Genomic DNA, 14,408 nt, shown 5'->3' with positions numbered 1-14,408 from the left:
TCGCCCTCGCACGCCCTCCAGGCTCCAGGTGGTTCCCCTCCCCCAGCTCCGCCAGAGAGGAGCCGGCCCCGGGATTCCCGCACTCCGCCCAGAGAGGGGCGCGCTCCCTGCCGGGGAGAAGCCCTCTGCCGCAGCCGCGAGTGTTGGTGCTGGGCCCAGGTGCCGGGGGATTCCTTCCCCGGACGCTTGCCGCGGGCCGGGTCGGGGCTCGGAGTAGGCGGGGCGGGGCGGGGGCGGTGCTCCGGAGGGCGCGCGGAGCCAGCCGGGGCGGGGGCGCGGCGCACCTTGCTCCCGCCGCCCCCGCCCCGCGCCGCCGCCAGCCCCTCCCAGCGCTCCCGGCGCCCCCGCCCGCCAGAGACGGTTCCAGCCCCTTCCGTCCGCCCCGCTCCGCCGCTGTCCTCCGCCGGCCCGCGTGGGAGGACGATGGGTCAGCGCGGAAAAAGTGAATGAGGGCGGCAGCGGTGGCGGCCGCAGCCAACGCCTGACTCGGCGGGGCCCGAGCACCGCCCGCGTCCCGGCCCCCGGCACCATGGACGCGCCGCGCGCCTCGGCGGCCAAGCCCCCGACCGGGTAAGCTGCCCCGCGGTCCGGCGGGGTGGAGCGGGGTCTTCCCTGGGCTCGGACGCCTGCGTCCGCACCGCTCGCTCCGGGGCAGGGCCCCCTCTCTGCTGTCCCAGCGGGTGCTGGTGGTAGTGGTGGAGCAGGTGGTGCGGTGCTGGTGTTCGGTGCTGGTGTTGGGTGGTGGTGCGTGCTGTATACTTTGGGCGCCCGGGTCGTTGCCCAGGTAACCGTGTCCGGCCGGGGCCGGAGCGCACTTTTCGCGCGGGGTGGTTTGTATGCAAGCGTCCTCATGGGGTCCCCGCCAGCACAGCCCCCGCTCAGCTCAGAGCTTTCCTCAGGCCCCCGAAGTGTTTGCCATAGGGGTGGAGCGGGTAGCGAAGGGACGCCCGGCCTTTAACTCCGGCCTCGTCCCTGCAGGCTTGCCCCCTGCCAGTGTTCCGACCAAGTCTTCCCTCTCCCGGCCGCGGCGGCAGCCCCAGGGTCGGCTCTCCCGCTAGCGTGGAGGGGAGGGCTCCCCGGCTTCGCAGCCTCCCGGGCCCCGCGTTCTCGAGAGGTGTTCGGATTCCCCGGAGGGTTTCATGGCAGCAGCTCTCCCTTCCTGCCTTTATTCCAGGGTCTCCCCTGGCAGTGGAAGGGGCGCCCTGGTGGGGCCAGGCCTGAGGCGCAGACAGCCGTAGCGCACCCGCGAGTCTAGGGGCCCATCCCTGTCTTCGCGATTCGGCTTCTGCCTAAACCTCTCCGGGTTTCTGTTTGCCATCCCCACACCTTGCGTGCAAGGATTACACGTTACATTCAGGATTTGACTCGCATAAAGAGTAATTTCCCTCATGCAGGACTAGCAGCCCTGCTCATTATCCAGATCCCGAGCCAGGTGGGCCGTGCCCATCCCGGCCAGCAGCGCAGGCTGGGCCGCGGGGTCGCGCTCAGTCCCGGCGTACTTTGTAGATTTCAGCGCGGCGTGCTGGGGACCTTCGACCTCGCTCGCTTGCCTGGAGCAAATGTGTATGAGTCTTGCAAATGGAATGAGGGTTGGGGTGAGTCCTGCACCTGCTTACCGAATGGGCCCACTTTCTGCTATGGCAACTGGACTTGAAGGAGGCAGTTTTGGGGACAACAAATCTTTTTTTCTGTTACAGTTGTGTCCCACTGACTCACCCTGCCCATGTGCCCATAGGCAGGCGTGTTGCCCAAGTGTGTAAAAGACTTTCAATTGGGCTGTTTTTTAAATTTTAAAGTTTTCCTTTAATGCCGGGAAAAAGTGAGCCAGATTAGCAAATCAAATAATCCTGAAGCTGAGAAATGTGTAAAAGAAGTTTTCTTTCTCTCTCTCTCTCTCTTTTTTTTTTTTTTGCAGTGCACTTATTGGTGGTTATATAATTCTCTTTGAATAAACAAATTCCCTAGAAAGAAAATAAATGTGGGAAATCCTTTTTCATGGTAATGGGCATCCCAAAATAACATAGGGAAATGTGAAACAGAGGTATCTTTAAATCTGTGGCTTTCATAGCCTATTAAATGAGCCTATTTAAGGACACTGAATTATTTTGTCACTATCACTTTATAAATAAATATGAAGACAGAGAACATTTAAAAGGCTGGCAAAACTGTATCTAAAGAGTATCCGTAAGATCCTTGAAGGGAGTCTAATGATAGAAGTGAAAGGATGTACCCTAAGAGCGCGGCAGTCTTTTCAGCCTGGTACTGTGTAGCAAGAGGGAGGCGAGGGCTGGCCTCAGTGCTTGCCAAAGCTCTGATTGGCCTTCATATTTGAATGGCAAAGGAAAACTAAGGATTTTTGCTATGGAAAACATGAAATTATTATTCCTGATGCATTCAGTTCTTTCCCTCACTCGTATCCAGTGTCTAATTTACTTGTCCGAACATCTTTGTCCAAGAAATGTAGACATATTATTTTTAACTTCTATTGTTCTCAGTTACTTTGTCATTTGTTAATCCTTTCTGCATTAACATTAAGAAGCATCAGTAAAATATTAATATCCTTAATAGCTTTTCAGACAAGAATTACATGTTTAATAAGCAATTTTGTGTTCAAATCTGAGGAGATATATGGTGTTAGGTCTTTCAATATTTTACATAATTTAGGTGTATGCTTGCTAATTATAAAGGTTGGATATTGCTGTGAAATTTCTGGCCTTAGTACATTATTGGTGGCAGGCAGATTCTATTGGCTCTTCACTGAGATTACTCCTCTGTTCCCTGACATTAAGGCAGTGTTTGCAGTGTTCTTGAGGGAAATTTGTTTTCCATCTGATTCTGCAACCGTTTATTATAAAATCAAACTTTCAGTAAGCCACTGTCTTCCCACATGATGACAAACTGATGAGGTGAAGCTGTTGCTGTTGCTGAAACTACCACTCTTCCTTGTGTTGTACAAAAACAAGCTAGACTGGGTGCAATGAATTAAGGAGATTTCACCCTGTAAAATATGGCCTACGAACGCTCTTCTAGAGGATTACTGAAGGGAGATAGGTTGGTGAATGTAAATTCACTGACTCTATGTCTGGCTAAATTATTAATAGGTAGTTACTAGTTATCTTTGTGAAAAACACAAATACGCATTTTTACTTGGACTGAAATTGTATGGTTTTTACTAGGAATTGCGTTAAAACAGTGATATATGACTTACTTGACTCCTGGGGAAAGTGTTCTTTTAGGAAAGAGGCTGTGTGCAAAAACTAACAAGTCAGACTTGATGTGACTTTTAGGGAGTTTTAGAGCTCAGTTGAAGTATAAGAATTGACAGAATACTCAGAACACAAATAAAGGCAAATTGCCTTTTGGTGAGGTTTTGAACTATATTTAACTCCATACTTTATCTGTTTACTTTATCTGTTTGTCTGAATATTTATGGGAGCCATCCCAGTAGTCGGCTGTTACAGAACAGGGGGCTAAATTTCCCATTGGACCCTCTATTAATAAAGGACAGAAGAAGGCTTGGCAGGACCGTGCTTACTTTTTTTTTCCTATGGAGGAAGGACATGTTTCTGTAGAATACAATAATCTCCAATGACGTGAAATGTCAAAACAGCTGGTGCATTTGATCAATGGCTGTATTCAAGCAGTTTGCTCATGTAAAAATCAGTGAAAGTTTTGCTAATCCGTTTCATCAAAATGTGGACTTCGTGTAAACATAGCTGTTATTTCTTTGCATAAATTTGTATTTATTTAATCAAATTATTAGAACCAGAAGAAATTTGAAAACATTAATCGAAGTGGGTAACTTGAGCTACTCTAGTCCCGTCGCAGTATTAAGTGTAGAAGGTCTGTGACAATTGATAGTGACCTGGGGCAGCCACAGCGACATTTTGTATTAAACCCTCATAAGCATGCAAATATTATGGAAATATTAACTCTACACCATAATCGGAGGCTTAGGTTTCTAGGCCTTCGGCTTTTGGCTAACATGTTAGAGAATGTGTTACATTCTTTCAAATGAGAGCATGTATAATGAACTGTTACATAAAACTTTTCCCGTTAGATTTGAGCAATATTTTTATAAGACGTTACTTCTGAGCTACTCTTTATTTTGGCAATTCATTTAAGAAAGTAAAAGTTAAAGATTGCTTGATGTAATGTAGAGAGTAGGCCTAGGAATTTTAATGTTTTGTAATTAAAATATTTACAAATAAATTAGAAGAGTTGGACATTTCTGTGTTGCAATATCACCTAGTCTCAGCATTTTTATTATTTCTCAGTGGTTGTATAAAGTGGATAGAACTGAAGTATGAATATAGAACTGAAGTATGAATAAAATGTTACAAAGGTATTTGTTAAGTGTTGTGTCTCTCCTGCCCCCAGGAACTTTTGCCTGCAGTCCCTCCTGTGTTTTCTTGTGACCTCCAGTGCACAGGTGGAGTGGATTATTATTGGGTGGAACCTTGACCCAGGCAGAGCGGTAGCCCCCACATATATGCAGGCGTGGATTCTGTGGACTCCTTAATTTGAGATCCAGGGAATGAAGTCATAATCTGTGTGCACGCAAGTGCTCCTGTAATTATTAAGAAAACAATGATTATAGGATGCATCTATACACCATAATAAGTAGTTTAGGTTTCTAGGCCTTTTGTGCTTTGTTACAAATTTATGATTGAATTTAGTTTTGTAATTGATCCAAAGTTTTGAAAAGTGAGCATAAATATTTGATACCAAAGTAGTAGTAATATTTAGATCAAGGACATGCAAATCTTAAATATGCTAATAACACTTGGTTCTGATTTAGACTTGAACTTTGTAAATACACTAACAGAGAGTTCCTGTATTTATTTCCTTTTTGGTGGGGGGGACATAATCTCACCATGTCACCCAGGCCGGAGTGCAATGGTGCATCCTCAGCTCACTGCAACCTCCGCCTCCTGGGTTCAAGTGATTCTCCTGCCTCAGCCTCCCGAGTAGCTGGGATTACAGGTGTGCGCCACCACACCCAGCTAATTTTTGCTTTTTTTTTTTAGTAGAGATGGGGTTTCACCATGTTGGCCAGGCTGGTCTTGAACTCCCGACCTCGTGATCTGACCGCCTCGGCCTCCCAAAGTGCTGGCATTACAGGTGTGAGCCACTGCAGCTGGCTGAGGTCCTGTATTTATTATATGGTGTCTTCTTACATCCCTTCATTCTCTCCCCATCCACATTTAATTATGAAGATTTTATGTGTTGGTTAATTTTAGTTATGTGATTTTTTTCAGTTACCTTATACTATATTTGATATATAGCATATCAAATATACTATTGGAAAAAAGTTGATATTTCATGACCCACTGAAAGCTTTTACATACCTTCATCTTTGTACTTTTTCTCTATTTAAAATACTGTACTTGATACTGGTTTATATTACTACATAGAGATGTATTGATAATATGCCTTTTTATACTTTTATGATTTTCATTTATTTGAGTTGTAAATTTTAGTTCCCACCTCCCCCATTTTATATTTTGCTTTCTCACTTCCACCTTGTCACCTGAGTGTTTCTGTATTTTTCAGGGCCACTCCCTGGCTTTCTGCCCCTGAATTGATGGGTAGCCTATGTCAATTTTCTTTCATGGTTCCATAATTCCGTATTTTTCATCTGTCTTTCCTGGAATAGAATTAAACTTTTTTTCCTCATGTATACTTTATATGATTTTAGTTGCCTCTTGCAAAGCTAAAGATGGTCAATACTTTCAAGTCCTAGTGCTATTTATTCTAGACTAGAGTTTGCTGTCTCCTTCGGTGTGACAATAGACAATGGGTCTCCAACTGTGTGTATTTCCTGCTGCCTGTCTCAGGGCCATCCCTGTGCTTCTGAGCCAGCCCCTCCAGAGAAGGATGGCTTTCCCCAGCTGGGAGAAACTCTGTGGCCTCTTGGGGTGTTAGCACACTCCCTCTGCCCTCCTCATCAGGTGGTGAGCTGCTCCCTGCCAGGGCCTTGTCTTCTACAGGCCAAGTCCAATTAGAGTAATCCCCCAGCTAAAAACATTTCTATTAAGGAAAAAGCTTTTTAAGCAACTGCCAGAGTATATTTTTCTTGGATACATTTGATTAGACAGATTCCCAGACCACAAATACTTTTGTACAAATACGTTTGTAGATCCAGTTCCCATCTGCACCACACCAAGTGATGCCTGTAAAAAAGACACCAATTGATTTAGAGAAGCCAATAAAGTCCTTATCCCTTAAAAAAAAGAAAAGAAAAGAAAAGAAAAAAATACAACCGACCAGGCTCGGTGGCTCACGCCTGTAATCCCAGCACTTTGGGAGGCTGAGGTGGGCAGATCACGAGGTCAAGAGATCGAGACCATCCTGGCCAACATGATGAAACCACGTCTCTACTAAAAATACAAAAATTAGCCGGGCGTGGTGGCAGGCGCCTGTAATCCCAGCTACTCAGGAGGCTGATGCAGGAGAATCGCTTGAACCCGGGAGGCAGAGGTTGCGGTGAGCCGAGATTGTGCCACTGCACTCCACCTGATAACAGAAAGAGACTCTGTCTCAACAAAACAAAACAAAACAAAAACAACCCTCTAAAGATAAACCAGGTAAGTCAGGAGTCCTGGCTGGTCGATCCCATCTCTTGTCTCCCAGGTGGCCCTCTAGCATTCACTGCCCAAGAACCTGAATTCCCCTGGGGAGCCATTGCCTTAGGGATGCTCCCACCTCCGTCCAGACAGAGGCTGGCAAGGGCCAGACAGGGCATCCTTCCCTGATTCAGAATGCCCTCTGCTTATTTGTTAATCTTACTGACTTTCTTCTATCAAAGGCAGACAGCGGGAGGATTAGTGGAAAGAGAATTATCTCAGGAACAAGAGCTTTGGACCCTGGTGCCAGTTGTCCAAGGTGAAATTGCTCCTTCTCCACACAGCCTGCAGACCCATCCTGGTGGGGCCTCTCCTCACTTGCTCAGCTCAGGGCTGTCTGCTGATGTTGCTGTCAGGCGCCAGTGTTCTCCACCAGTGGTGCCACAGGTGCTTCTGAACACCTGACTGGTGACTACTGCAACTAGGAGCTGAGTCTTTCACCTTTTAAAATTTTAATTCATTTAAACTTAAATAGCTGTGTGCGGCTAGTGCCAGTGGACAGTGAGGCTCCAGCCTTTGGATTTGCCACTCTTTGTTTGCCACCGCAGCTTCCCAGGCCTCGCCCGGGGTCTCAGGCTTTCTGGCTGCCTTGGCCTGGAGAGCCTTCTTGCCCCTTTCTCAGAATGCCACCTGCTTATTGTTTAAGCTGCAGCTGGGGCTCCCCCAGGAGGCCTTCTGAGAGTAGCCCTCTCACACCCCACGCCCTCCCCTGTCCGAAAACCTCCTATGGGATTATGATTGTCCCTTTACTTGCCCCTCTGACCCACTGAATTCTGAGCAGCTGCTTGGAGCCAGGACTATCACTTTGTAAGCTTTTGTGTCATCGGTTTGTGGCCTGTGATGCACAGAACAATCCCTGATTCCCTCTTGCTCGTGGAAGGAGTTAGATAACATGATCGTAGACTCATGTGAGCTCTGAAATCATATGATTCAGTGTTCCCAGAATATTCTAGAGTCCTCGTTCAAAAAAACTGTTTCTTAAATTGCTGCTTAAATCTTGTTTTTGCCAGCCTGTATGAGAACAGACCGATCTACTGGCACTAACATATTTGGAACTGATGTGCTTGGACTGTGCTTGCCAGTCATGCAGCCTAGTTCAGTGCAGATTTGGGAGGTGTTAAGAGGTCTTATGTTGAGGAACATAAAGTGGTAGTGGCTTAAAGAGGAGATAATTCTCTCTCTTATCTAAAAGTCCACCGTGGGGGTCCTGGGCTGATGTTGGGGTGCAGTGTTCCCAGAGACCTGCTGATTTTTATTTGGTGCTCGACTGTGGCTAGTGTGCAGTCTCCATCTGTTCCAGCCTGGCCTGAGGAGGGGGGAGATGCACCCTGTCCTTTCGTATTCCACCTGCCAGCCATACAAGTCCCTTTGCTTATGTCCCCTTGCCCCAACCATAATCACATGGTCCTTAAAAGGGCAGCTTGGAGGCAGGGGGAACAGAGATGTTAGCCATCATGATTGCATTTATGACTCCTGTGAGGGCCGGGGGAAAGTAGGTGTTAAAGTGTACAGATGGGTAGGTGACTCCAGTGAGCATGTGGCTCCTCTTCTCCCCGCCAGGGTCTTGGGAAGGGGTTGACAGTTTCTGGCCTTTCTGAAAAACATGTCCTTAGTTTGCTGTGACACATATCCACGTCATGTAGAGCTGTGACCTACAAAGCCCATGCCTTCCAGACATCTAAGGGGAGGGAGTGACGTTTATGCTGAAATTTTAAAGGCCAGTGGTAAACAGGACTTTGCATTTGCAACACATCAGGGTGCTGACATCCTTTGCTTTTTATGACGTCTCTGTTCTCCTTGTCCATGCTATAGCCAGCCACTTCCACTTATTCATAGTGGGCCCCATCCTGGAGGAGTGGGGGAAAGAGGATCCCCCAGCCCCAGCCCTTACGGTAGTTGCACCTGGGAAAGTCAGAGCTTCCTGCTGGTTTGGAGGAGGTAGGCAGGTTGGAGAGAGTCCTTGTTAGAATGAGGAGTATTGGCAAAGCGTTGTCTTATCATAAGTGCTCTGTGTGGCTTAAGGACTCATAGAGCTGGAAGAGGAGAAATACCAACTGGATTAACTTTGCAATTACATGTGGATGGCTTGAGCAGTTAAGTAAGTAGCAAACTAAAGCTAAGGAACAGAATGGGAAAACCAGCTGTGTGTGTGAGTGTGTGTATGAGTGTGTGTCTGTCTATCTGTGTGAGAGTGGGCATGAAGTTAAAGCTAACTTCCAGCACTTGGCAAAGCAGCAGATTACCAAATCAGTTCTGGCAGTTTTCAAACTTAATGGCTTGGGAGTTGTATTTAAAAATAGTCCTGGGGAAGAGTGTTAATGCAGCCAAAGTGTATACTTTCGTTCATGTGGCTAATTTTTTAGTCTCTAAATGCAGTTTGGTTGGCTAGAACCCTCTTAATTAAGTGCAAAATCCACTAATGTGCAATGCACAAACCGTTAGCCTGGAGGGAGACTGATGGACAGCAGCCAGAGTCTAAACATTTGCCATGCAGGGCAGGTCCTTGCCAGGCTTTCCCGTCTGTCCACCTGTCCATCTGTCTTGTTGTCTATAGCTACCAGGTAGAATTAGTTTCGGGTGGAACTGAGAACTTTCTTCCTCCTACTCCTGCCTAAACCACTTATTACGTGATAATGGTTATCTGCGCTCTAACAACGTCACACATAGGAAGAGTGAATTGCAGATCATTCACAAGAGCCAAGCCACCCAATTGGATTTAAAAAGTGTGAATTGGGGTCATGAAGTCTGAATGTTTCTCATGCTGGAACAACCCGCTAAATCGCTACACTTTACCACTTCTCAGAAATATTTGATTGGTTTCAGTTGGTTTCAGTGGCACAAACCACAATCAAAGACTGTGTTCTGAATGCAGTTAATTTGTGAATTTCGCAATAAACGGAAAAGTAAGGAAAACTAGTTTGGAAGCTAGACTAAACTGAAAAATATTTCAGTTTGGAATATTTCCTTATTATTTGTCCATTTATTTTTACTTACCATCATGTTTCACATTTTTAGAATGATAGGTTTTTCTAAAGGAGGACACAAAAATGTTCTTCACAAGGACTTGCCGTATTTCTGCATTTGAGCCACTTGCTTGCTGCCATTGTCTAGCTGACAGAGGTAGGAGATGGTCAGAGCCTGCTCCTTGTGCGTGGGAGGTCTGGCTCTTCCCATCAGGGCCCTCTGATGTGGGTAGGACAATACTGTCCTCTGCGTTTCTCGTTTTTGTTTTTGTTTTGAGATGGAGTCTTGCTCTGTCACCCAGGCTGGAATGCAGTGGCATGATCTCAGCTCACTGCAACCTCTACCTCTTTCAAGCGATTCTTCTGCCTCAGCCTCGTAAGTAGCTGGGATCACAGGCCTGCGCCACCACGCCTGGCTAATATTTTTTGTATTTTTAGTAGAGACGGGGTTTCACCATATTGGTCAGACTGGTCTTGAACTCCTGACCTCAAGTGATCCACCCACCTTGGCCTCCCAAAGCGTTGGGATTACCGGCCTGAGCCACCGCACCCTGTCTGTCCTCTTGGTTTTGTAGGTGAGATTGCCATGTGACCCTGAAGTCTCTTGTCAGTGTCCATGTCCTCGTTCTTGGCCACTCTGCTAGGCCACATTGAAGCACGGAACTCATTTCCAAAGCTGCTTTATGAAAGCTGCTGCCCTGGCTCCCTGCAGGGTGAAGGACGATGTTGCTCTGCTCTATTTCTGAAGCCCTGGAGTGTCTCAGCAGCATTTTGCCATGAAAAGCCAGTCTGCCTGCAGACATCCTTATGACTTATTCCTGGTATAGGAGCCTCATGATTACCTGTTTGATTGTGACAGAACTCATGCATTTCTAGCATGTGTGACTCCTGAGACTCTTAGGTGGGATTTTACTTTTTCAAAGAAATACGTGGGGTGTGATAGGAGAGGACCAAACTCAGCTGTTGTAGAGCACAGAGCAGTTATGAATTAGTGTAAGGAGTCGAATCCAGATTCTCCCTCGTCAAAGCAAGATGTTCTGCCTTGATACTGGCTGATTAATTAATAGATATTGAAAAGTCTTCTCTTTTGTACAGGATGTTGGCCCAGCTCAGTGTCTTGGGCTGATAAATTTAATGAAAACACAGAGCTCTGCTCTGTTCAGTACATGAGCTTCCTTCAAAGTAGAAGCTATACAGAACCCAGACCCACAAATTCACTAATTGTGTTTTCTTTAGGTAACTTTATGCAGCCCTTGCTCCAGGCTGCAAGAGCCTCCGTAATGAGCTGGGTGATGCTTTTAGGGCCTCTTTTCTGCAGGTGAGTTGGGCCCTGTTAGCCTGGGCATGCTAGACAGTGTTGGGGCTTCTAGAGGCCAACACCCTCCAGTAGGGATGAGCTGAGCATGGGGAGAAAATAGCCCTGGTGTGTGGCACTTCCAAGCCCCTCTAGGTTCATGGTGCCTAGTGTCACTGTGCTCGTGGGATCCCACTCATCTGCATTACAGCTCACACCTCAAGACACTTGGGAAGCAAGAGCCATCTTCATTCATCAAGTACAGTGTTTTGTTTTTTTTCTCCCCAAGACAGAGTCTTGCTCTGTCACGTGGGCTGGAGTACAGTGATGTGATCTCAGATCTCAGCTCACTGCAACCTCCATCTCCTGGGTTCCAGCAGTTCTCCTGCCTCATCCTCCCAAGTAGCTGGGATTACAGGCACGTGCCACCATGCCTGGCTAATTTTTTTTATATTTTAGTAGTGACAGGGCTTCACCATGTTGGCTGGGCTGGTCTCGAACTCCTGACCTCAAGTGATCCACCTGCCTTAGCCTCCCAAAGTGCTGGGATTACAGGCATGAGACACCACGCCTGGCCATCATTGAGCACAATATTTTAAGTGCATACCTGGTACCTGGTTTAGGGGCTTTTTAGTGCCGTGAATTAGCTGTGTGTTCTTGGCTCTCCTGGGGCCTATGAAAGCAGAATGTCCCTCAATCTATTTTTTTAAAATTTAGTTTTAGTCACTTTCACAAAAGTAATTTATCCTCCTTACGATGTTTCACTCACCTGTGCAGAATCCTCCTTCTGTTAGAACTGATTGTTCTAAATGACATGCACCAAGTTGGAAGATTATACCTTTTGTCTTTTTATTTCAACTGTTGATCTGTAGAAAATATTGCTTTTTAGATGAGGTATCTAGACGGCAACCTCACAGGAAAATTATATGTTAGAAATGTTTTCTTGATGTTTACTTTTCATTTTCTGAGTTTAAAATTATACAGTATTCTTACAGTCAGGGATAAGACTGGCTGCAGAGCCTGATGGGAAGTAATACACGGCTTGTGTTTACACTGGGCTGGCTTTCATGATTTACCCATGTGCCTGGGAGGGGGATGCACTTCATTTGTGTAACTTTTTTTACTTAGGGTGGTGTTTTTATAATGCTAAATGTTTGTTGTCGTGAAAAGATGTTCTTATTTATTTTAAACAAGTGAAAGTGACATATAACTAAAACAGATTTTCCACAAGGCTCAGCTTGTGTCCCTCTTTGTTGTGTCACAGTGACAGAGGCCCTTGCGCTACCTAGTGGTGCTGGCATTTGGAGGGGTGGGGGCTCTGGGTAGCATGGCTGGTTTGCAGCTCTCTGGTAACTTCTTGGTGAGGGTGTCAACCTACAGAATGTGAGTGGAAGGACAAGGCCCGCACTTCCACCTTCCCCCTGAAAGCTGTGTCACTCCGAGGGACTGTTTAACCTCCTCATCCCTCATGACTAAGGCGGAGATGACTGGATTGCAGGGTTTTATGAGATAATTAGAGACCAGGAGTAACAGCATCAGTGGAGGGCCTGTCACAGTTCCTATTTTTTTTTCAATTCTTTTCTCATTATAAAATATTGTTATTTTCCCATTATTGTTTTTCTGCCAGTATTCCATCATTCTGGACCAAGAATATATAATAGATGTGCAACTCTATCCAGACACCTGTTTTTACAAAGACTTGCACTGCCTTTCCAGTAGGAAATATTACTGCTACCATTCTGTTTTCTTATGGTAAAAATGCGGCCAGTGCCACCTTGATAGGAAACTAATGATTCTAATACTCAGAAGGAATCTTGGTTTAGAACAGAAAAATAGCACTAGAAATACAATAAAAATCATAGCTTGTATTCATAAATTGTTTTTCAGTGGATGTTGTAAACCAAGTTTGTACCAGGACCAGGTGGGTCACACTGATGAGGAAGTCATGGGCTGGACAGGGTGGGTTGGGGACTGTGGGGAGAATGAATGGCGACTCCTGTCCCACTGGAAGAACTTTGTTAGAAGGCTGGACCCGCCTGTGACCTCTGCCTCACCACTTCTAAATAGAGGTCATTGTGCTGTGCCCTTTGTTTTGCTCTCCTAGCAGTTCTTGGATGCTGTGAGGGCGAGACCGTGATTCCTCTGTCATGCAGGTGTGGCTGCCTCTCTCACACTGTCACTTTCCAAGCTGACCTTGGTACTGGTGACAACCTGGGACTGGATTCTGGTCTCCTGACTATTGGACCAGTGAGTGGTTTTGGGGGAGCACTAGCGTGTGGGGACTTCCCTCTGAACTTCAGGGTGCCACCCGCATTATTCCATGAAACCCTTTACCCATTAAAAGAATATAAAAATAAATGTCTGAGTTTAGTGTTGGTGTGCACGTAGTCAGCAGCCTGTCTCATGTGTTCTGTGGGCAGCTCTACACACCACTCAGAGAAAAATAATAACAATGGATGACCACCTTTAAAAGTGATGTTTGGATATTAGATAAAATCCTCAGCCAGTCTGTAGACCCACTGGGAAAAGTCTAAGGAAAGGATCCACACAGAACAGATCAGGATACATTTGTACCTTCCCTGTTTGGAGTTGGATCAGCAGATAAGCTGAATTTTGATACATGTCTGCGTTTGTCACATGTAACATCTCAGAGCTTGGTAAAATCCCTCTCCCAGGCACATTAACTTCATGTAAATAAATAGGTGCTCATGAACACCAGTTGCTTTGACACACTTCCTTGTGGAATGAGTCTGTTTTTGCTAGAGGAAAGTAATGATAAGTGATGGCTCTGTTTCTGTGGCTGCCTCCATCTGGGAGGGCTGGGGACGCCACCCCATCACCTCTCACCTCCAGTGGAACCGCCTCTGCACGCGTGGTCAAGTCAGGTGCGCACAGAGACGGGATTGCTGGTTTTGTATTTTTGTTTGTTTGTTTGTAGAGATGGGTTTTGCTGGTCTTCAACTCCTGAGTCAGGCAATCTGGCTGCCTTGGCCTCCCAAAGTGCTGGGATTACAGGTGTGAGCCACCACGCCTGGCCCGGGATTGCTGGTTTTGGATGGTGGGCTTTCCTGTCCACCATTCGTTTAGGTTTTGTGTCCCCAGATTTTATAAAAGGGTATAAAGCGTTTGTGTCTATCTCTGCATCCAAATGTAAAAGCATAAATGTGAAATTATGATCTATTGTGTTAACTTTGTCATGAGGCTTGGGAAAACATCAATGTATTGTATTTTAAAACATTCTAATTTGTGAAGTACAGGTTTCTATTGCAGTGATAAAACAGTAGCTTGTTTCTCAGCCGACAGCCCTGTGAGTGGGTTACTGTTGTCATAGTTTCAGCATTACATTGGGAAGACTGAGCTGGTGATTTAGCACATGCCAAAAACTGAGTCACCACAGCCGTTTGGTTGGGGGTGAGGGGTGAGGCGTCTGTAACACTCTCTGATAACAGTGCTTGGTGCCCTGTATAGCATTGTCTTTTAAAGTGGTAATTTATTACCAACGAGTAAAACTGATCTTAGTGA

The 14,408-nt window shown here is 46.3% G+C and overlaps 1 protein-coding gene across 7 annotated transcripts in view; it reads left to right on the top strand.

Annotated features, from left to right (window-relative positions):
- Positions 1-312: 312 nt before the first annotated feature.
- Positions 313-14,408, top strand: part of LOC105492381 (cordon-bleu WH2 repeat protein) — a 300,253-nt gene continuing 286,157 nt past the window's right edge. For 3 of the 7 annotated variants that reach the window (XM_011759450.3, XM_011759453.3, XM_011759455.3), the window contains exon 1: positions 314-570. In XM_011759450.3, the coding sequence (XP_011757752.2) occupies positions 530-570 (41 nt within the window). In that variant the 5' untranslated portion in view covers positions 314-529. Of the gene's footprint in view, positions 571-14,408 lie in introns of all 7 variants that reach the window. The other 4 variants (XM_011759456.2, XM_011759454.3, XM_011759457.3 and 1 more) reach the window with 4 other exon arrangements.

The sequence above is a fragment of the Macaca nemestrina genome, chromosome 4 (genome assembly GCF_043159975.1).
Source record: "Macaca nemestrina isolate mMacNem1 chromosome 4, mMacNem.hap1, whole genome shotgun sequence".
Taxonomy (NCBI): domain Eukaryota; kingdom Metazoa; phylum Chordata; class Mammalia; order Primates; family Cercopithecidae; genus Macaca; species Macaca nemestrina.
This window is presented reverse-complemented; position numbering and strand designations above follow the sequence as displayed.